This window comes from Petromyzon marinus, chromosome 44 (assembly GCF_048934315.1).
Source record: "Petromyzon marinus isolate PM22_M1 ecotype Great Lakes invasive population chromosome 44, UKy_Petmar_22M1.pri1.0, whole genome shotgun sequence".
NCBI lineage: Eukaryota > Metazoa > Chordata > Hyperoartia > Petromyzontiformes > Petromyzontidae > Petromyzon > Petromyzon marinus.
In genome coordinates, this window is record NC_133710.1 from 3,251,998 (window position 1) to 3,275,298 (window position 23,301).

General features: G+C 52.4%; 1 protein-coding gene across 1 annotated transcript; it reads right to left on the reverse strand.

Moving 5' to 3' along the window:
* Positions 1–642: 642 nt before the first annotated feature.
* On the reverse strand, positions 643–21,831 carry LOC116951833 (beta-1,4-galactosyltransferase 1-like). The gene is made up of 8 exons (XM_032970603.2): positions 20,875–21,831; positions 15,014–15,058; positions 13,380–13,541; positions 12,370–12,605; positions 11,728–11,915; positions 11,112–11,234; positions 9,871–9,975; positions 643–8,537 (listed from the first exon to the last, which is right to left on the reverse strand). The coding sequence occupies exons 1-8, from the start codon at positions 21,017–21,019 to the stop codon at positions 8,405–8,407; spliced, it is 1,137 nt and encodes a 378-aa protein (XP_032826494.2). The 5' UTR covers positions 21,020–21,831; the 3' UTR covers positions 643–8,404.
* Positions 21,832–23,301: the final 1,470 nt, after the last annotated feature.

Here is a 23,301-nt window from a genome sequence, read left to right on the forward strand (position 1 = left end):
GTGGCCACGCAAACAAAATAATGAATAGCAACCCACTGTGGGCTGCGCCAAGATGCTGAGATGTTAACTACCTCGCCTGGTATGCAGGAGGTCGTGGGTTCGATCCTGACCCTGACGCCTGCTGTATATTTTAAGTTTGCGTGTCTCTCCCTCTCATCATCACGGTGGTGAGATGTTAACTACCTCGCCTAGTATACAGGAGGTCGTGGGTTCGATGCCGAATCTGACGCCTGCTGTATATTTTGAGTTTGCGTGTCTCTCTCTCTCATCATCATCACGGTGGTGAGATGTTAACTACCTCGTCAGGTGTACAGGTCGTGGGTTCGATGCTAACTCTGACGCCTGCTGTATATTTGCATGTCTCTGTCCTCGTGTGCATTTTTTCCCACATTTAGAATCAACATCACGCGTTTAGAGTATGTGGCTGCTCTACATTCCCACGTGATGAGCCAATTCGTTGAGCTATCATTTGTCGCCAGGTCGCTTCTGAAAAAGACGGAGGAAGAGCAAAAACCACACGAACTCTCTCCAGAGGGCCCTCTCTCTCTCTCATCCCCGGCGGGCAAGCCTCGACATTGGCATCGAGCTCCTGGACCAGACTGCTGCCATCATCGCACGCAAGGAGCCAAAGTCGAACGCTAGTAGGAGTCCGTTGTACTTTAATCCGCGCGAGTCTCAAAACCGAGCGTTACATTTCTGCTGAAGGAGGCCTTCCAACAAAACTATTCAAACGGGACGGTGGAAAACAAAACCGATGCTGTCCACGGAATCGCGGCGCTTGAAGCTTGGGGGCGCGTGCGAGAATCTCCGGACGCGAGTGAGAACCACCCCCCACGTCCAGCGCCACTTGGAGAGCGACACGTGGCACCACACACGCAGGGAGGCAATGGGACGGGGTCCATCGAGGAGCGTGGATCAGGTGCTGATCCACGCTCCTCGATGGAAGTTATTACGCTGACATATATAAACTTATTTAGGGTGATGCCACACAAAACGAGGCAGACAAAACAAACGAGACGGAACAATTCAAACGAGAGAGACAAGACAAACGAGACAATACAAACGAGAGAGAACAATACAAACCAGGCAGACAATGCAAACGCGAGAAAACAATACAAACGAGAGAGACAACACAAACGAGAGAGACAACACAAACGAGAGAGAACAATACAAACGAGAGGGACAATACAAACCAGGCAGACAATGCAAACGAGACTGGAGACGAATCGTGAGCGGGTCACGCGTTGCGTACGAGGCCGTCCGGAGATCGAGAAGCGGCCCCAACTCCCATCGCCGCCTCTGCCGCCACCACCACCAACACCACCCTGGGCAAACAATCGACGTGACCCATGGCGTTAAACAATTGACGCGACTCATCGCGGCCACAGTGCAAACACACAGATACACAAAGACAGACACACAGACACACACACAGGGCGTCACCTTCCACGGCAAACACGATCGCGCACGACCCTGGGAGCCTTTGTTTGATCAACTTTACAATCGGCCGTGAACCGCATCGCCAGTGCTCACTAAACGGTAGCAATCGCGATTCAGGCTTGTATCGAACCCGCTCATCCAGGGTGGGCAATCTCGCTTGCTCACGCTGCTGACTTTCCAGACCAACAATTATTGAGCAGCAGCAGCAGCGTTAGTTCGAAAGAGGTGAAACGACGCTGATGAGATCCTGACGGCCCAAACCGGCCCCGACTTGCCTTAAACAAGTGGTGGTTTCTTAACCTATACTGCAGCTTTGCACCCAGTGTGAGATTATCCTAGGAGCAAAAGTAGCTGCATATTATTCTAGATTTGAAGTTTACGTGACTGCAATGATCCATACCCTTTGGTTCTTTCGGTAAAGTTACGTAGGTAAAAAATAAAATAAAGTTAAACAAATCACGACGTTTCAGAAGCAACACAAGCCTCAATCATCAGGTGGGCTAGTCACAGCAAGAAGTAATTTGCTGTGACTATCCCACAAATCAGATTTGAAACACGGCAGAACGAATTCTTCGGCCGTGGCTGATCATTGTCTCAACAGAGCAGGTTCTCATGACATTGTTTTCTCCGATACCAAAGTACTATGCAAATCTTCCGGTTATTACCAAAGATTTGTCCATGAAGCCATCCAGATATACAAACATAGACACAACTTCAACCGAGAAGATGGTTTTAAATTAAGCAACCACTGGAAAGATGTCATAAACCAAGTCAAAACTTCAGCTACCTTATAAGCGCACAGCCTTTTTTTAAAAACCATTTTTCATTGCCCCCGTGCAGTGAACCACCGCTTCCCCCGAACCCTCAACATAACAAAAGACGGATTAACTTCGCCTCGTCGTCACTCCCTGCTTGGCTCCTCCCCCCACCTTAACCTGTATATAAGCTGGAGGGTCTCAGAGCCCCCCACTTGATGCAGCTATCTTGCTGTGACTGTTCCACCTGAAGAAGGAAGCTCGTGTTGCCTCCGAAACGTCGTGATTTGATGTAGTTGTTTTCTTTTATTTTGATTTTGTTTTATCTACATGACTTTACCGAAAAAAAACAAAGAGTACTATCCCACCTGATGACGGAGGCTTGTGTTGCTTCCGAAACGTCGTGATTTGATTAACTTTCTTTTATTTTTTACCTACGTGACTTTAGCGAAAGAACCAAAGAGTATAGCTGCATATGCTACGGGCCCCGTATTTAAAGGGCCCCGCGCTAAATGCTTCCAAGCTATCAATTCCTGTTCAGTGATGGTGCACTTGCTCTCTTACTGTAGTGCCATACCGCGTTAAACTTTTATGATCGATTGGGTGTTCAAGGTTAGCGATTTGTCGTAATGTCTGGCTGTATAGCAAATGAAAAAATTACAATTAATTTACTATGCAAATAAAAATGTGTGTTTAAATATTTACGTGTTTTGTTATATTTAGGGCCCCTTTACAACATGTTCCAGGCTCCGCACGAGCTTCATCCGGCACTGCTTGCACCCCTGTGGTTCTCGATATGAAATCGTTTTTGTTAATAAATGCATAGGGGGTTTGATGAAACAAAGTAAGTTGTTCTTACGTGCCCGTGCCAAATTTGTCTTTTCGATGATTGACCTTCTAAAAAAAATCTGGCCACGTCTCGCACCCCCAGGGAGTGGCGTGCACCCCAGGTGAAGAAGAACCACGGGCCTAGCACATTCCCAAAGTCAGGAACCGCTCGCCGACTCCAGCGGAACACGTTCGTGAGGAAGAGGCCGGAGTAGCCACACTTGCCCCCACCACGCGACCGCTTAAACAAAACGCTGGTTTGGACACCGATGGTCTGACTGCCTAAAAGCAATCTTACAGTAAAATCTTGATTTAAAGCAGTCGTGACCGCAGGAATTCATATTCTTGGGTCTTTCGGTAAAGTCACGTAGATAGGTTCAAAGAAAATAACAAAAAACTAATTATTTTCTTTGAACCTACCTACGTGACTTTACCGAAAGACCCAAAGAATACAATCTTACAGTATTGATTTATTCAACGTCGCGACCGACCGGAGCGCCGCTTACAGAGGCGCTTAAAATACTGCGCGAGGGCCTCTCGACAAGTACGCAACGCCACGTCTCCGGTGACCTCACTTCTTCCTCCTGAGATTCGCGAGATCTCGAAGCGTCAACGCGCGGCCTCGTGCGATGCTGGCAACGCGTCGCCGTGACCACATTGTCTCGTTCCCTCGCGACGGTCCACCCCCCCCTCCCGCTGTTATATCTACCATGGGACCCTTTTCTGTGTCAGTATCAAAGTATAAAAAAAATCAGATCAGGTTTTACCCAATCGGGCAATAAAAGATGTTCAGACACCGAATAAGACGCGTTTTTGTTGTTGCGATGAGTCGAGTCTGCATTAACCACACGTGCTTTTGGCAAAACATGCAAAGGTGCATATCTCATCAGAGCATATATCTACGGCGATCTAACCCAAAACACCTCGATGGTGGATGCTCTGATATGGATTCATTGTCTCTGGTGTAGGCCAATCAGTTTTAAAGACAATGCATATATTATCAGATGTGTGTTTGCATGTTCACCACAAGTACTGCATGTGGTTAATGCGGACTTTATTCCTTGCAAAAAGGTTTCTATTTGGTGTCTGAACATCTTAACACCTGATTGTATTGCCAGAAAGGGGTAAAAAAAACTATTCTTATTTTCCATGTCTCCACCGTGTCCGTGGGTTGTACCACTGCGTTAACCGGTTGTGCCGCTGCGCGTTACAATTCGTGTCGTTGGTGGCACACTGTCCGACGATTCGCTCAACGCACGCTGGCGGCAGCTTGATCGGGACGCAGGAAGCTGCGGGACATCCCGAGCGCGTGCAGCGGAACATCGGGCATCGTGCCGAGCGACGCGTGGCGGCACAAACCCCCCGAAAACAACATCGGAGGGGGGCAACGCGCGCGCGGCACGACCGCGGAACTCTCCGCGTGTGCCGCGACATGTGACTCGAGGTCCCACGTGGCCAGGGTTGCGACTCGACTACGCTGGCCGTACTTGCTGTAGGACCGCCTGCGGCTTATAAATACTTGGGAGACAATTAACGCAGAGTTAAGTCTTTTTTCGAGCAGGAGGCTCACGGAGCCGAGATTGTTTTTTTAGGGCCTCGATAACTAATTGTTTGGACGACGGTAAAGAAAGCTCGCAGTCACGCGCTCGTCAGTACCACCCTAAAGAGGAACACACGCAATGGGCCGATGCTTTAGGCAATGGTCTTTCTTGCCGATGCCTTCTCTGTTGTGAAGGAGCGCCACTGCCCAACGTGTCGCCAAATTACCGTACCGCAAGACGCTCCAAAAGTAAGCTGCACCCCAGACTTGTGCTCAGTATCGCTAGTTACACTGACCTAGTCGCACACACACATATATACACATTGACGACTACGTTTGCCCGTTTAGCCTCAACAGATTTTTGGGCAAGTGCTGTTAGTGAGCACCTACGAAGGCCGGAAAGGTACACGACGGGGGGTGGGGGGTTGCCAGCACCACGCCCGACCAGCTTTGGCTCCCTAGTGGCGATGTTTACACAGCTTCATGTACTCATTCGAGGCCGAGTCGACGTAGAGGAGACCCAGGACCGGTTCAGACAATCATCACTGGTGTTGGTGACCGTGAGCGGGAATGGAACTCGGAACGCTGGGTTCCCAGTGCTCCCCACACACACACACAAAGATCCCCCGTATATCCGTAACAGACTTTTGGGGCAAGTGCTGTTAGCGAGCACCGATAAAGGCCGGAACGGCACGCGCACACACAGGTGTCTACCGGATTCCAAGCAACACCCACAATTTTTGCTCTTTAAACACAGATGGCAAAAAGTACACCTTGTACCCAGCAGAGTAATACATGTAATTATGTTCTAGCATACAGCAGCAATGTCCAGGTGCTGAAGGAACAATGTCGAGGGTCTGACGGCATGAAACGATTCCCCGAGGGCATTGACACTTGTGCACCAATGGCAACGCAGCAGCAGCAGCAGCAGCGACGTCACAACGTTGGTAATGCGGCCGCCACGTGCTCACGTTGCACCCTGGGGTGGCAAAGAGCGCCGCTTCCGAGACAAGCTCGCACCGAATCTCGCACAGCCACCCAGCTGGCCTCTGCTCCCACAGTACCGTGGCTCGCTCACATTCGGCTTGTACCGCATTAGCACAGGGCAAAGACTTGGCAAAGGGACTTTGTAAGACTCGACGAATTTAATGTCGCCTCCGACGATCGCTGGCATTTTGAAATCGATGTGTTGTTTTAAAACCGAGACTTATGCAAATAAATATGCCCCGCCGTTCACATTCAGTACAGCAGGGAGGGAGGGGGGAGGCGGGAGCGAGTTTCCAAGAGGCCCGTGGCCACGCGAGGCCCACCACCACCACTGCGAAGGGGCCACAAATAAACCCTTGTCCCATCACTGTAGCAAGCACCCGCGCGGCACTAATCGGGCACTTGGAGGGGAATATATTTTCCTTGGCATCAACACTGTTTTCATTTGAGAGCGCACTCGTCACTTCCACCCGTCACTTCCGTCAGTGCGAGGGACTCCTGAGCCTCCCGATTCTACGGTTCGCTCTGTAAAACCGCGACACGTCCGTGACCGTGCAATTCAGTGGGTCTCTGGAAGTCGTCGGGTTTTTGCACGAGTCTATGGGCCTATGCGTACACCCATGCTTGTGATTTAAAGGTTTTCTTAAAGTCTATGGGTCACTGTGTAATTTGCAAGCATCTGCATGTAAGTCTATGGGTCTCCGTGTGAGTCTATGGGCCACCGTGTAAAGCACCACGCATCTCTGCACGTCGATGGAGCTCTTAAATCGCCTGTGTGTTGGCGTGCCCCCTGGAAGCAAGCGCATCCCCTTCCTCTGCTGCACAGAATGCGGAGATACTTGCCGACTCGAACGCGATTATAGAAATCCACATCGTCATTACAATTACCCTGTGCAACACGAGATACGCATCCGCGGGGCAAGCTACAGTGACCGAAACTGACTTCTCTTAAGCTCAACAGCCGTAACGTGTAAAAAACACACAACTCAGGACTCACAACATCGCGCGCCTTCCCATATCCAACAACGCCACCAATATTCCCTCCACCACTAAAAATGCAATTTATTTACATACACACAGTAACCGTCATGTAAAGCCAACGTGTCATTGGCAAAAGGTGCAGATGGCACACAGTAGTCGTGAAATAACGCCGCCGTGTGCGTGCGAGTACAAGGGAGTGTAAGTGTTCGTGTCCGATGCCAAACTAAGCGAGTCCTGTAGCCGTCTTCACTGGCACATCCGAGCCGAGCCGGCGGGCGCAGCCCCTCGCGGTCCACCCTGCTCTACGAGCTGGCCTAACGAGACATCCGAATCCGACTCGGGGCCAAGCAGGGGCAGGGATAATGGAGCGTCGTCGGTTGCGCGCGATCTCAGTCCGTAACACTGCGTGGACACAGCTTCACCGCGTCATCCGCACGCGTCACCCTACTAGTTCGTTGTGCATTCTGTCAGCGGCACGGCTCGGCTCCTGCAGTGGAAAAACACGGGCGGATTCACAAATCGCTCCGCGCCGGCCCCGGCACGGCCCGGATATGGCAGTGGGAAGGAAAAAAAAAATGTAATGTACTTGTGGATACTTGTGATTCTGATGCTCGTCTCAACCTCCACGCGCACCTCGTCACAAAGACGTGGACCTTCATCGACGGATCACCGTCATCTCCGTCAGGGGTCGGCGAAACCGCCCCCACGCTCCTTTTCCGCCGCGTCGTCTTGAGCGAGACGCGGTCGGCACTCGGAGGCTTCATAAAAAGGCATCGTTGTGGTTATAAATAAGAGTTAACACCGCTTCGCGGGAGACCGACGGTGGTCGACACGCTGGCCACCCACCAAAGGAATGTGGACGTTCCACCGACAGCTTTGGGTTCGCCATCCGAGCAGCGGCCGCACAGAATCCACTGGCAGGTTTGAGACGGCTCAATCCGCACGAGAGCGCATCCCGTGCGACGCGCCAGAGCGTCGCCGGGCTGCGCGTGCCAAAGACAGCCGAAAATACAGAGGCGGTGAAACTGTTTAAACGTTCTCCCACTGCTACATTTGCTGATACAGGCCGGAGCGTCCGTTTAGAGCTGGGATGACTATTCGACAAAGACGACTAATCGGCTACTTTTCCCAGTCAATCACCTGGGCCGTCTTTAAAAACGGCGACCGCCGCTGAATTCTGCCCCGTGAAGGCAGGAAACCCCCACAAAGCCACGCCCAGCGTGACGCGACTGACGATATTGATGGCAACGCCAATGACGTCACCAAGTCCCCGTGCATCACCTCGCGACCAGCGGCGCACACGGAGAGCAGAGGCGAGGACTTTAATTTCTTCCAACTACTTTCACGCTATTCGGGCGAGAGAACTGACGATCGGTCGAGCAATCGATAACTCAAACGGACAGTCCAACACTACGCGAGGTTGCCACCTGTACTGGGTTTCCCAGGATGGTCTTGAATTCGGTGGGAAACCCGTGAGTCTTCCCGTTACATTACAAGTCCCGTCCCGGTCTTTTGTCAGTTGCGTAATAATGTAAAAAAACAAACAGTCACGTTCGTAATACAACGCGTTTACGAGCAGCTCTCTCCTCTTCCGACACCGAGATTTTCCCCTTCCCTCGCTATGTCCTGAAGTGCCGTCCGCCGCTAGTCCTCCGCGCTTTCTCCGTGCGTTTGTCTCGTGGCACGCGGCTCGTCGCGCGAGCACCGCACGCGCTAGAAATCGGAAGAATCGTTTTTGTTGTTGTTGTCGTCGAAGTTTGCTGCGTCCTGTTTGTCCGTCGGTTGCTGAAGTGGGCGCCGGCTGGGGGGGGGGGGGGTGGGGGGGTTGCTGGGGGGTTGCTGGGGGGGGGTGGGGCGCCGGTCCTGGGGGGCGCTAGTCAGGGTGCCCGATGTCCACATAGATCTCGGTGTAGAGCTTGTACATGGAGACGGAGATGAGCTGGTACTTGAGGCTATTGAGGCCGTCGTGGTCCATGTCCACACGCGTCCGGGCGTAGAGGTCGTAGCTGTGCAGAGACGTGGGGGCAAGGATGAGGAGGACGGGAAAGGAAGGGAGGCGACATGGGTAAAACATCTAAGGGTTAAGCTGCGTTTAACGCACCAAACCGGGTGGTTGCAAGCGACACGTCGGGTATCCGACCGCGAAATGCGGCTGTGAGAGTTGTTCAGCTCCCCGGCAAACGGGCCAAAACAATCGATCATCGTGTCCCAATACTTGTGTGCATGCGGAAAATCTACTTATTTGGCTAAATCGTTTGGTGAACTAACGCAAACAAATCTACTATAAATGAAAAGATTTCTTGTTTTTTTGGATAAATACAAAGTAAAGAAACGAGCAATCACGTCAGGAAACTGACCTTGAGAAAATATTTACATTTACACAAAAGAGAAAGCGTTGTGTGCACTGGGGAGAACAGGTGAGGTTCGGTAACGTGAGATGATAAATCAGCTTGCCACGCATTATTACTCAATGCATTTCAGGAGTGGAGTACAGCAAACCTATGATTAATTGGGGTTGCTGTGTGCTTGTACAAAACAAACAAGAAATTGAGGATGTACTTTACGGTATTATAGCGCGGGTCCAATGGACACACAGCGCACAGCCAGCCACAGAAACGGAAGGCGCTGGGTCCCTCACTCGTCGAGGGCCAGCGACCTCGTGCCCACGTGAACACAAGCAATACAAACCAGATGACACATTCTCTACACACCACCACCCGCATTCTGATGCAGCTCACCGATCACGTCATCTCCACGGCCGCAGGGACTCGCTCTATCCAGTTAGCACTGGTTTTATCAGCGAGTCTTGGAAACAATTTGATCAGTGTGGCCGGTTTGTTTCGGGCGAGTCCCAAATAGCAACACAATCTTTACTTGATAAAGCTTTGTTCACACTGGATAATCGTGATCCCACACTACGCACACACAGAGAGACAACCCTCTGAGCAACGTGGCCAGTTGTCAACATTGCGAGTCCTTCAAAGCACCACAACTGTGGACTCAAGTTTCGTTCGTATTGCCACAAGAGTTACGGTGACCTCACGATACATAGAGAGAGACACACGGACAGAGCTGATGCACTTGCGCTTTCACCGTCAGCCAGAAAGCTACAACGACATTTGGCAAAAACGGCCGATGCAATTATCGTCGGGCCTATTACGTTATATACGACGTATCGTAGCATCATCGTATCTCGTGGCAATCCCGGGGATTACATTTAATTGAAAGTCCACCGGCTGTCTCGGCGGAGCCCGGGGGAATGGGGGGACTGGGGGGATGGGGGTCGGGGGGACAGGGAGGCGGGGGCAGGCGGGGGGGCAGGGGGGACGAGAAACGTACTTCTTGGTGTTAACTTCGTTGCCCTTGTCTCGATCGTGCCGGATCATCTTGGTGCGCGCAATTTGCGGTGGCGGCCTCTCCACCGTCAGGCCCTTGTATACCACCCTGGAGGATACGCACGGCCGCAGCACAAACGTTGGCATTCTCGCGCGCCTCGTCCTTCTTAGACGAACATCGCCACGCCACGTTTCATCCTGGGTTGCGCGGTCGGCCTCGTGCCGCGAGAGGGCGAGCGGCGTCCAATTCAATCTCCCGCAGGCGCGATTTACCGTCGAGCGGGCCGACGCCATCGACTCGCCAAGTATCGGAGGACGACCCGCTGAAGTGAATATCTCAGAACTACTTCCAAAAACCCTTCAGGTGACGTCTGCTCTGCTCAGCAAGGGGCAGGACTCTCCCACGCGTGCTACCACACGAGAGCGCCGTTCCCCCCCTCTCGACAGTCGAACAACGATTTTTGACTTTGATAATCGAGATGGAATTTTAGCCAAATGAAGTGCAGAACCAAAACTGAGTGCGATGGGTTATTCTTCGTGCAGTCACTGGTGCCTGCGTCTACTGCAAGCCCGAGCCATCCGGCCACCTGTCACAGGTCTCCACGTATGGATGTGGAGGCAGAGGGGGCAGATCGGAATCTCGCTCGGCAATGCGGGTGCGGATCCCACTGGCTCAGGGCTGTGTGATCATCGCGGATGAGGGGGGACTGCCCCATTCCAGTTTGGACAGGACGACAGATTGACCCTTTTTATTATGTTTTCCCAACATCGTAAAATCTCAAGGGCGTTCAAAGAGATGTACGACTCCACGAGGCTTCGATGGATAAAAGAAACGCGTGTATGTAAGGCTGATTTGTCAAGCCACTGTTGAATGAGGGCCTCCCCGCGCGGGTCGTTGGTTCTATTTGACCATGCCTCACTGCGCTGATAATGACGATAACGACGACGCATTAGACGGGTAGACTTTAGTCCGAGTTGTCATATGGGCGGCAATGACAGGCAACGATTAGCTGCATTTTAAATCGTAAATGAATCATGAAACGCACAAGACGTTTACGTGTCTATCCTCCACCGTGATGCGCAACTGCCCACGTGTGCAGACAGCACGGGCCTCTCCCTTGTGCGTGCGACGTGGGCCCTCCCCTTGTGCGTGTGTCATGGGCCTCCCCCTTGTGCGTGTGTCATGGGTCTCCCCCCCGTGTGCGCCGTGGGTCTCCCCGCCGTGCGAAGTGGGTCCTCGCTCACCGCTTGTAGAGGTCGTCGTCCTCCGTGCCCCAGCCCCAGTAGTTGTTGGAAAAGCCGTTGATGGCCTCAAAGTGCTTGATGCGCATGGAGACCACGCCGCCAAAGTACGTTTCGTACGGCAAGCTGCGGCACAACAGCAACATCGGCAGCGGTAGGTTTTTTTTTTCCTTTCATGGTTGCAGAGCACAGGCCTGCTTGCCCAATGCACCGTGCGGCCAGCAACAAATGGCACTCGTGAAGGTCGCAGTGTAGTAGATAAGCATTGACTCTCGATTTAAAGCTTTCGTGACTGCAGGGATTCATATTCTTGGTTCTTTGGGTAAAGTCACGTAGAAGGAAAATAATAAAAATAAAACTATAAAATTCTCACGACGTTTCGATTGCAACACAAGCAATCATCATTAACTCGTTTATGTAAATGGAGTAAGGTTATTGTAAGAACTTTAGAAGAGCGATAATAGCGAGACTTGCAATGTGGCGAATGAGTGAATAGGCAAGCGAGAGAGTGAGAGAGTGAGTGGGTGATTGGTTGAGCAAGTGAGTCAGTGTGTTGTTGCGGCCCCTGGTTGAACAGAGTGTGGGGGGGGGGTGGGGCGGGGATAGAGGGGCCCCTCACTGGAAGTTGAACTTGTCCATGGCGCTGGCGATGTGGCGCGGCTGCTCGCCGCAAGCGTAGGTGTTGCGGTCGTCCATGGGGATGATGTCGATGTCGCTGAACACGACGCAGTCCCACGGGTAGATCGCGAGCGCCTCCCGCGTGCCCACGTTGAGCAGCTTGGCGCGGTTGAAGGTGGCGTCCCCTGCCTGACGGCAACGATGGGCAACGGCGGCGACCAGCGGACAGCGTCAAAGACAGCGAAGTGCAGGTTCAATATAAAGAATGCAATCGATTCCAGCCGTTGCTAACCCATCGACGGATCGAGGCCTCCCCACGCCGTGTCGCTCACGGGGATTCGAGCGCGGGTTGGCGAGACGTGGGCAGGGGCCGGTTTGATATCAAGCGCCGCTGACGTTAGCCGTGACCCGAGAGAAAAAAGACTCGAGCTACCAGGTTCGTAGCACAGCAGCGCACAAACCGCTACACGCTACCGCTCACGTACAAACAAAAACAAATATCCCCCGTACAGCCTTAACAGACTGTTGGGGCAAGTGCTGTTAGCGAGCACCTACGAAGGCCGGCACGGCACGCACACACACACACGAGTGCGGCGAATGTGAGAAGACGCCACCCTCCACCACCACCGTCACCGTCGCTCACCTGGTGCACGATGAACACCCCGAAGTCCATCTGCTGGCGCCGCAGGATGGGGTGCATGTAGTAGAGCCAGTAGAGCAGGTGCTCCGAGCGCTTGCGGTACGGAATGATGATGGCGACGCGCTGGCGGGGGATGCAATCCTTGGGATGGTACCGGCCCCCGAGTGTCACCTCCTCGTTCTGCTCCACCACCAACTCCATCGACACTGTGTCGGTGAACTCGATGCGCAGAGGCCCCACTGCTCGAGCAACGGACGATGGGGGGGGGGGGGGGGGGGGGGGGGCGGCGGGAAATCATCATTACGCGTCGGCGCTGCCGTCGTTGAAGCACCGCAAATTTATAGGACGGATTCAGCGTTCATTTTTTAGGCTCGGCAACGTAACGATCTGGGCAAAATGTTTCTGTCGTGTAACCCTCGACCACCCGACAGCCCGTTAAAAATTAAACCGGCACGCGCGCGAGCGTCGAACGCGCCAATTGTTATCGGTTCAACTGTGAATGCGACGCCAAAGGCGATCTATTGGAAATAATTAAATTCTATCTCCATTCATGATAAACAAATCGGTTTAGCCATTTGAATTGGTCACTGTAAGGTGCTCATTGACCGATCGTCGTTCCGGGGGACGATCCCGTTTGGCTGCGCGGGGTAACGACGCCCGACAGACGCCCCCCCCCCCCCCCCCCCCCCCCGTTCGACGGCGAGCACGGGAGTGGCTGGCGAATTCAACTGGGGTTTTTGAAGGGTTAACGGCCGAGAGAAGCTTCAGCAAGAGAGGAGTCTTGGCGATAATACAAGCGAGGACGCACGAGGAGAGCCCGAGGTCCGGCGAAGACCTCGCTAGGTGAAGGCTGGCGACTGCGTGCTGTGAACAAACCGGACTCTCAGCAACCACAGACAAGCGTGCGTGCGTGCGTGCGCTGGACTGCTCGACTTGCACGCGCACGAGATGCCGCCAGCGGACACCGTCAACGTAACGAGCACCGCGGTGGCGTTCGTGCGGGCGGCGCTCACCCAGCTCCTTTGACGTCTCCGGGCACTCCTGGCGTTCTTCCGGAGCTTTGGTCATGACGACCTTCGTGACGTTTGTCTCTGCGTGCCGATCCTCTGCCTTTTGCAACATGGAGTTGTTGTCCCAAAATTTCTTCAAATCCTCCTGTGTCTGCTCCGAGTTGTCTGTTCAGACAGGCAAAGGCAAAGATTACCACCCCCATACTTAACACCGCCGGGGAAAAAGTGTTGCTAGCGAGCACCTTATGATGAAGTCCAACATGGCCTGCACATGTGGGGGTGGTGTGGCTAGCCGGTCTGATATTCTGATGTTAGCCACGGTCAAGGAAAAGAGCTCTGGTCGCCGGGTTTGTAGTGCAGCACAACGACCACTACGCCACCGCCCCCCCATGTAATTATGTGCACACACAGGCAAATGCATCTGCTAACATGACTCCCTGCACAAATCGGCAATCAAGAGCACGTTTTAAGCCTCTCGCATGTGAATCTTAAGCAAATTTCTGATCCAATTAATTGATGAATACAGCTGATAAAGGGTACACTAATAGAATACTTAACGTATAAAGAAATGCATCCTCAGGAAATAAAACACGATTAGCCAACTCGAGCATTGCAAAAGCACTCCATCCACGCATTTGCTCACGTCTCCGTTTTATTCAATTTAGTCACATTAACCCCGGGCCAACTCCGCCAATGGCCTAGCCCACGTTAGCACATTCCATCGCGGGTTTTACAAACGTGTATAATCCGTCGGCAATCCATTCGGGTTCGCGTGCGATTCGCGGCCTTTGAAAGTTTGCAGGCCCGCACGTTGCGTGCTTTTTTCCCCGGAGACTCGCCGTTTCGCTTGTGAACGCGTTGGCGTTAATGCCGTCCTCTCGGCGCATGCGACAACTTCATGCCGCGTCAGTGCAGACTTATTTACCAGCACACGCGGCGAGTCTTTGTTGAAATATTTATCGATATTTATTTGTCATTCATATCGATTTCTTTCTGGCTGCCTCGGCCAGGTGGTGGTTCAGCCGCAGGGCGAGTGGCTCCCAACGGGGAGGTTGCGAGTTCAGATCCTGGTCGTGGAGGGTGTTGGCTCGGCCCATCATCCCTGCTGGGTTGGTAAAATAAACACCACTTTGGGGGCAAGTCAACAGTGGTTCTCCTATGGATAGACTCACCCCCCCCCCCACCAGAGGAATGTCGTATGCCCACCAACGTGGGCTCTAGCCAGACGTTAACGCAGAAAGGAGAAGAGCTACAGAGCATCTAGAGATGCGACTGCATTCAAACGCTATGAAGTAAATTTAAACGGTTGTTTGTTTTCTGTCAAGGCTCAAGAGACACCGCAGGGGTTTTCAGGAGCGGAGCGGCGGCACAGAGGTTGTGCGCTTTGCGCGATCATTGCCGAGACCGCAAACTCACTACGCGGCACCCGACAGCCGGCCGGAGGAGTCTTAAGCGGCGCCCGCTTAACGTCTCAGACCTTTGAGACAAACGGGCCACCTCCGGGTAAACTTTTGGCATCAAATCACCACTACCAGATTCCAACTCATCCCACCCCTCCTCCTCCCCCGCACCACCGAACACCCTCCACCTCATCATACCCACGCAGGAAGAAAAAAGAGACCGGCAGAGCACTTTACCTGACTCCAGGCTGCGGTTTTCTCTCTCCCCAAGCAAGCCCCTCACTGAGACACACAAGGAAAGCGCAATGAGTTAATGCAGGCAAAGGCTTCCGCTTAGCATTATAATGCCCATGACACGCACGAGCTGTTCGGGCTAAGTGCTTGTCAGCGAGCGCCAACGAAAGTGGGCACGGCGCACGAGGAGGTGGTGTGACCACGGCACCCTGCCCAGCTGCCTCGGTCTCACCAATGCTGATGTTTCATGGCTTTATTTGTGGCTCTATGGGCCTGTGCGTCAAACTAAGGTATCGTTGTAACCATGTAAGACTTAGGATCGCTGTGCGAGTTACTATGATAGTCCAAACGGTTGTACAAAGCCAGATATTTACACATATACTAGGAATACAACGATAACAATTTCAACTTGTACGGTTCCGTCGAACCGCAGGATGGGTGGAGGAGAGATGTGCGACAGCACAGGCAGCCAGGGTGTTGTGGTCGACTTGAGGGTTCCAGTGATACACCGCATTTCAGCGTTCAGTTGGACATCAACAGGTCGAGTGGTGACTACTTCTGGTCCATGCAGGTGCACAGTGCTCGGCTACAAAGTACACAAAGGGCCATCGTTGATGTCAACAACACCGAAGGTGCTGATGATACCCAGCTTGTGCTCGCCAATTTCTGGTCCAGGTTGATCCCTTGTTTTGGCCTTGGCGGCTTTACCTTCTTCAGGCGGTCATGGAAGGTTAGCATACGGTCCAGCTTCACTCCGAGATACAATTTAGAGATATAAAGAAAGTAGATACTAAAAAAGTATATTGTGGGGTTAAGGAGGCAGCTACTGGAGATGCAAAGCTAGGAGGATCAATGGGGATGACACTGGGCGGTGTGACACAGCAACTGACACGCCACTGGGCCGCACCTCACACCGTGTAGGGGCTCATTATGAGAGGTCCAACCGTCGACCTGCATGGCCAGAGACTGAAAGGACACAGAGCCTCACTGTAACTGCGGTCAAGTGTGACCCATCACTCCCACCGCATTCCATTGTACACAATGGGTCATGCGGGTGTGTGCGAGCGCTTGGGGGTCTGCGGGTGTCTGCGGGAGGCAAGGTACTGTTCCTGTAAAGGTCACCCCACCCCCCCCCCCCCCCCCGTTGATTCTTACACCGGTGTTGAGCGTTTGGTTAACCAAACTCTGTTTTCTTCTCTCATTCACACCATGTTCAACCACCACACAGCAGGTCATGGCAATACACCCACGAACTCACCAAACCACCCACTCAGTCACCCACTGAGTAACCCACACACTGCAAGTCACAACTCTTTATTTTCTGCATCTTCCCTCGCACTGCTCAACTTTGGAGTTCCCTACCATCGTCCGTCTCTTTTCCCCCACTCGTACGAGAATAACCTAGCATCCATATGTAACAGAGAGAGTCCTTTGCCGAGACAGGTCTGGACAACATTAGTTTAAGCTTGCCTGACTCTACTGATAACAAAATGGAAGTCGAAACGGTTCCAGAGATTTCCTTTTGTTGAACCAATGCCGGAGATAATACGCACACCAAAAAATGCCATGTGGCTGATGGGATGTTGTAAAACATATTTGAAATGTTGTTACATTGATTGGCAAATGTGAGAATGAGGTTTATCGTCTGATTATTTATTTTGTCGATGATAGTTGTAATTACTGGTGAAATGTCGTACGCGAATTGTAAATGTTGTGGGTTTACTCTCCAACACACACCGGTGTGCTGTACTAGTAACGAATCGGAATGTTTTGTTGACATGACAAACCTTACTAATTGGCTGTGTCGGGTGGTGGTGGATTTAACGACACATTTATATTAACAAGATTTAACCCAAAAAACCTCGATTATGGATGCCTTAATACTAATGTACGCATTGTCTCTGGTGTAGGCCAATCAGTTTCAAAGACAATGCATATACGATCAGAGTATGTTTGTTTGCATGTTTTGCCACAAGCACAGTATGTGTGGGAAATGCAGAGTTGATCTACTTGCTGTTTGAACATCTTAACGCCTGTTTCATTGCCAGAAAGGGTAAAGCCTATTCTTATTTTTCATCATTTGGACACTGGCAAAAGGTCCCATAAACAGAAAGGCTAGGTGTTAAAACTAAATTATTTACACTTCATTCCGTGTTCGAAGAGAGGCAGGCGACAGCAGTTTGCAAAGCCGAGTTTGACAATGAAAGAGCAGCGTTGCACTGTGCCAAAAGGGGGAGGGCTTTAAACCTTGTACATTACCATGGGGGGGGGGGGCAGGAATCAAACTCAGGTGGCTGGGTTCATAGGGCACTCCCTGTACAACGACGTATAAAGTGCTGTGACGAACAGAATTAGCCAAATATCCCAATGTAGGCAGGAGCCTCACTCGACAACAAGTGTTTTGACTCAATGTTCCTTTAAAGGATAACTAGTGTTGTAGTAATTATTATCACAATAGAAGTGACAATGAAAAAAGTCAGTGACATTTAACTAAAATTAATATGGAGAGACCGCTTATACCGTTAAATCTTTGAGCCAGTGGTGGAAATTCCACATTCCTCTGGCCGGAACTTTGAGATATTATAAGCACAATGTTACCTGACACACACGTGAAACCACTTTGCAAAACAGCTGTTGAATGAGGGCCTCCTCGCGCAACGTGGAACGTTTTCAGCACCATATTTCAGAGGCGCTGTCACGGGGTCACTATGGCGATGCTCGAGAGTGCAAATGCGCTGGCTGGCGACCTTCGGTCTAAGTTTCAAAGGCTGCGCGAAATAGAACAGTGTTTAATCTTGATTTGTTGACAACAGTTGTTATTTTTAAATGTTTATTTCGAAACGTTACGTTGAGACGGGATGGATTAAAAAACGTAATCGGGGCAGCGAGTGTTTTCCGAACGGGGCTCTCTCTTTAAATACTCGTGTGATAATGACCCCAATTCCATCTTTTGACGTTGACTGTCATTTCATTTTACCACGGGCGGTTTTTTTTTCTAAGAACTTTGTCCGAGAAAAAAGTTTGTTCGTGGAAACCTTTTTTTATTTGCACGGCTCTTTGTTGCCTGCACGCTTACTGCTTTTGTGACTGCGGAAATCGAGGCCACTCTTAATTTATGACATTATCTCCATCCCTTCACCTTCGAGACTTCTCACCTGGTTAAACAATCTAAACGTGGAACGAGTTGAACGTTGCCTTCTGAGCTCTGAGGAGGTTGAGAGCGTCTGGGGTGATTCCATGGTAAGCCCAGCGTTTTAACAATGATCAAATCCCCCCTACCCCCCCATGCGCATAATCCTGGCAGATCTGAGACGCTGATAGGGTTGTGGGTGCACTGTACGTGGTTAATGCACAACTATCGTTATCACCACGGACCTATAATCGCTTTGAACCAAAATCCGCCCACCACCTCACCCCAATGTCATCGCACGCATGGATGGTCGAGCCAACACTACACCTCTTGCCGCCACTAAAATCGATCGTCATCGTCGGTAATTCTCAATCCACTGCCGGATGAAAGCCCTCCACACAAAGGCGAAGCCAACATCTCACGATCCTGCGATACAATAATCCATCCAGCACAAGCACGTGCATTTTGCTTAATTGCTCCATCTCCCTGCCGTGGCGGTTCTGTCTTGCACGTTCCGTTCCCTTGGCTGCCGACTGTGCTTGTTATTCTTGACCCCATCGGCCATCATCGTCCTTTCTGGCCATGACGCGTCATGCGCAAGCCCCACTCATTCACAGCCACCTCTGAGACACTTAAGCGGTGTGTGCTTTCGCTAAGTTGTCCCCAACTGAAGAAGGACGCTTGTGTTGCGCCCTAAACGTCGTGATTTAATTCATTTTAATTTGTTACCTACGTGACTTTCCCGAAAAAATACAAAGAGCATGAATCCTTGCAGTCACGAAAACTTCAAATCTAGAATTAAGCCCCACTCACTTTCCCTCCACAGGACTAACAGCTGTCGTGGTATATGGATGATAAGATGATGATGGTGATGATGACGACGTAGTGATGGCAAGAACAATACTAATGATGATAATGTACATTTACACTAATTTGCATAATGATAATGTAGGCAGTGATGAGGGTGCCACGGTGGCGAGATGTTAACTACCTTGCCTGGTATACAGGAGGCCGTGGGTTCGATACTGACCCCTGTATATTTGGGGTTTGCATGTTGTCCCCGTGGTCACGTGAGTTTTTCTCTCCACATTTAGAATCAAGATGCGTTTAGAGTATTTGGCTGCTATAAATTTCCACGTGAAAGCCACTTCGTTTGAGCTCTCATTTGTGATGGCCAGGTCGCTTCTGAAAGAAGAGCCACATAGCTCAGTGGGGCCTTACCCGGTAAAATAAATAAAACATCGGTTGTTTTGTTTGTTTGTAACAGCTGTAAGTGTCAACCTCACACTGCTCCGCTTGGGAATTCCCTCTCCCATAATCTACTTTCCCAAACTCTCCCAATCACCTTGCTTTAATTCAACCCAAGTGTGAGCTCTTTAACATCAATTGACACTACCTCCACGGCGCTATTTGTCACGGCGCATTTGCCTTTTGTTTTCCCTGCCGTGGGTACCTGCGCTCAGCAACGGGCTTTAAAGACAACCAAACATCCACCGCTGGATTTATAGTAACGTGTTTAAGCAAACAGTCCACCACCAGGTGCATTAAAGAATTAAGTTGCGTGCCTTGGCCACTAATGTTTGCCGAGCTGCGTGATAGCTCGCAGTCAGTGGCACACAAGTGACACCTCTCTCCCACAGTCCCACTTGGCCCGGCAGTACTTGTGGTCTGACAACTGAAGAAACTGAACTGTGGCTGATTTGAAGGGCAATGTAGACAAATTAGTATCGAGGCTTCAGCCCCCCCCATTCCCTATGCATACGTGCATTGTCAGTAGAACCCCCATAGGCAAGCTACGCATTTGGGTTAACCCCCCTCTACCAACTCCATACGTACGGACTCAATGTATGGCCCCCGACTTGAGCAGTGGAGTAACAACGAGCATCACTCGTGGTGATAGTGCAGTAGCAACTGTGTATGTAGTAACGTTGAGCAGGAGTGATTGTGCACAAGTAACTGAGTGTGCAGTAGTAACAAGAGCAGCAGTAGTAGTAGTTAGTGCTGATTGTAGTCGTGTCAGGGCGTAGTAATATGGAGCGCAGCAGCAGGAGTGATTGTGCACAAGTAACTGAGCGTGCAGGAGTGACAGTGAGTAGTAGTAGTACTGTGGTTTCAGCAGCAGCATCACCAGTCGGGTACCACAGCCACCACCACCACAGCCACCACCACAACATCATCAGTCGGGCACCACCACCACAGCCACCACCACCACAGCCACCACAGCCACCACCACCACCACAGCCGCCACCACCACCACAGCCGCCACCACCACCACAGCCGCCACCACCACAGCCGCCACCACAACCACAACATCATCAGTCGGGCACCACAGCCACCACCACCACAGCCACCACCACATCCACCACCACCAGCCACCACCACCAAAGCCACCACCAAAGCCACAACCACCACAGCCACCACCACCACAGCCACCACCACAGCTGCCACCACCACAGCCGCCACCACAACCACAGCATCATCAGTCGGGCACCACAGCCACCACCAAAGCCACCACCACCAAAGTCACCACCACCACCAAAGTCACCACCACCACCAAAGTCACCACCACCACAGCCACCACCACAGCCACCACCACCACAGCCACCACCACCACAGCCACCACCACCACCACAGCCACCACCACCAAAGCCACCACCACAGCCACCACCACCACCAAAGCCACCAGAGCTGCCAAGGAACGCGCGCCGTGGGAGCGAGGGGACGACGGCCTCACCGATCTCGCTCTCGACGTGGATCCGCGCCTGGCGGCCCAGCACCACGAACCTCTTCACGTCCACGTACTTGGAGAAGACGAAGACGGACGAGACGACGACCACGCAGAGGCCGACGAGCAGGAAGAGGCGCTCGCGTGGTCGCATGGCGAGATTCTCTCTCTCTCTCCTCCTCCTGCCCCCAGCGAGCCACTCGAGGGCAGCAGCAGCAGCAGCTCTCTCTCTCTCAACCCACCACCAACAGTGTCAACTACCGCAATCTCTTATCGACAGCCTCGACACTTCGACCCTCAACCTACCCCCCCTCCTCCCCTCCAGTTAAAGTCTCGCCTCGAAACTCGATTAGCGAAGCCAAGCCCGTTCGGCCTCCTAAACGACGACGAAGTTCACGTCCACCGTCGTTGACCTCTGGAGTTTGTATTGTTATGCCTCTCGCGGATTTAAGCCGCAACTTATCGCCTCACCTCAGCGCCGGGTGAACAGCGCAAACTTCCAACCTTCGGTGAATGGCCGCGTATCGCTCACGGTCCCCCCTCACCTCCCCTCACCTCACTAACTCCTCCTGCTACTGCTACTGCCCCTGGCTTCTGATGCCGTGGTCAGGCAGAGAGCTTGGCCTCTGCTGCTCCTGATCCTACTGCTGCTGCTGCTGCCCCTGGCTTCTGATGCCGTGGTCAGGCAGAGAGCTTGGCCTCTGCTGCTCCTCCTCCTCCTCCGCTCGCTGCAGCCGACCACCTTCACGTTTAAGGTTGTCGCGCCGTTTCTCAACACTGAGCCCAGCAGCAGCAGCAGCACCCGCACGCTGCCGGTACCCCTACAGCTGCCGTGGGGATGTTGGTGGTGGTGGTGCCGACGACGGAAATGGTGGAGGAGGTTGCCCATGGCGTCCCCCCTCCCCCAGCGGGGGTGGGTGGGGCTAATCCCCGCTACGTCACCGAGAGAGTCCACGCCCACACCGGCGCTTCTCATCCCGAGCGAGGGCGCGGTCAGTTCCTTAACGTCGGCCACGCCCACCCACAGGCACTTCTCCGAACCCCAGCAAGGGCGGGGCCAGCTCCGTCACGTCACCGCAGAGACCACGCCCACTCCGGCCCTTCTCACCCCCAGCGGGAGGGTGAAGGGGGTGGTGCCAGCCCTGCACACGTCACCGCGTAGACCGCGCCCACGCATGCCGTTCGCCCCGCCCACTACTACAATTGTTAGATTTCTAGTTTAACACGTAGTAATAGTAAGTAGTCGGCTTTCGCGGCCAATATTATCCATAATAGAGGTGTGGTGGTGGTGGGGGGGGGGTTATATCGTGTAAATATACATGTATCATATTCTTGGTTCTTTCGGTAAAGTCACGTAGAAGGGAAACAATAAAATAATAAAAATATAAAACAATACAATTATCACGACTGTCCGCATGAGCATGGGCAAGCGCGGCTAATCTCGTCTCACCCACACGAAGCAACGCACGAGGGCTTTTGCTCCATTGCCATTGGCTGCGAGCGCGTGCAACGTCCCCGTGCATTGAATTCGAGACGCACGGGGGGGTGGGGGGGGCGACCAATCCGCACGCGGAGTGGGACATTGGGAGATGACGTCACAGCAGCTCCCCCCACCCCCCTCGGCTGATCACGAGGAGCAGTTAAATAAAATAATAAAGTTAATCTTTTTTACCATCAGCCATGGTCTAGCCACAGGTGAATGTGAATGCCTCTCCGCATCATAATCTGGCATGGCCTATCCACTGCTGGATGAAGATCGCACTGTAGGTCACAGCAACACATTCACCCACCCACTCACCTACTCACACACTCACCACTCACTCACAGTCACCCACCAGCTCACACACCTTCTCACCCACTCACCTACTCACCCACTCACCTACTCATCCACCCACTCACACACTCACTTACTCACCCACCCACTCACCTACTCACCCACCCACTCACCTACTCACCCACTCACCTACTCACCCACCCACTCACCTACTCACCCACCCACTCACACACTCACCCACTCACACAGTCACTCACCCACTCGCCCACTCACTCACAGAGTCACCCACCAGCTCACACACTTACCTACCCACCCACTCACCTACTCACCCACCCACTCACCTACTCACTCACCCACTCACCTACTCATTCACCCACTCACGCAGTCACTCATCCACTCAGTCACCTACCCACTCACACAGTCTCCCCCCACCCCGCTCACACACTTAGCCACACACTCGCCCACCAACTCACACAGTCACCCCCACCCACTCACACACTCAGCCACACACTCGCCCACCAACTCACACAGTCACCCCCACCCACTCACACACTCGCCCACCCAGTCGCCACACTGCAGCTCGCTTCGCTTCTCTTTCTGCTCCCCTCCCGGCACTGCTCCACTCTGGAATCCGCTCCCTCCCATCATCGCCGCCTCTCTTC

Excerpts from the sequence above, each read along its gene's own strand:
- LOC116951833 (XM_032970603.2), bottom strand. The coding sequence starts at position 21,019 with ATGCGACCACGCGAGCGCCTCTTCCTGCTCGTCGGCCTCTGCGTGGTC. Across the intron at positions 11,916-12,369 it reads GGGTGTTCATCGTGCACCAG|GCAGGGGACGCCACCTTCAA; the intron begins GTGAGCGACGGT and ends CGTTGCCGTCAG. Across the intron at positions 9,976-11,111 it reads GACGACGACCTCTACAAGCG|GGTGGTATACAAGGGCCTGA; the intron begins GTGAGCGAGGAC and ends CGTATCCTCCAG.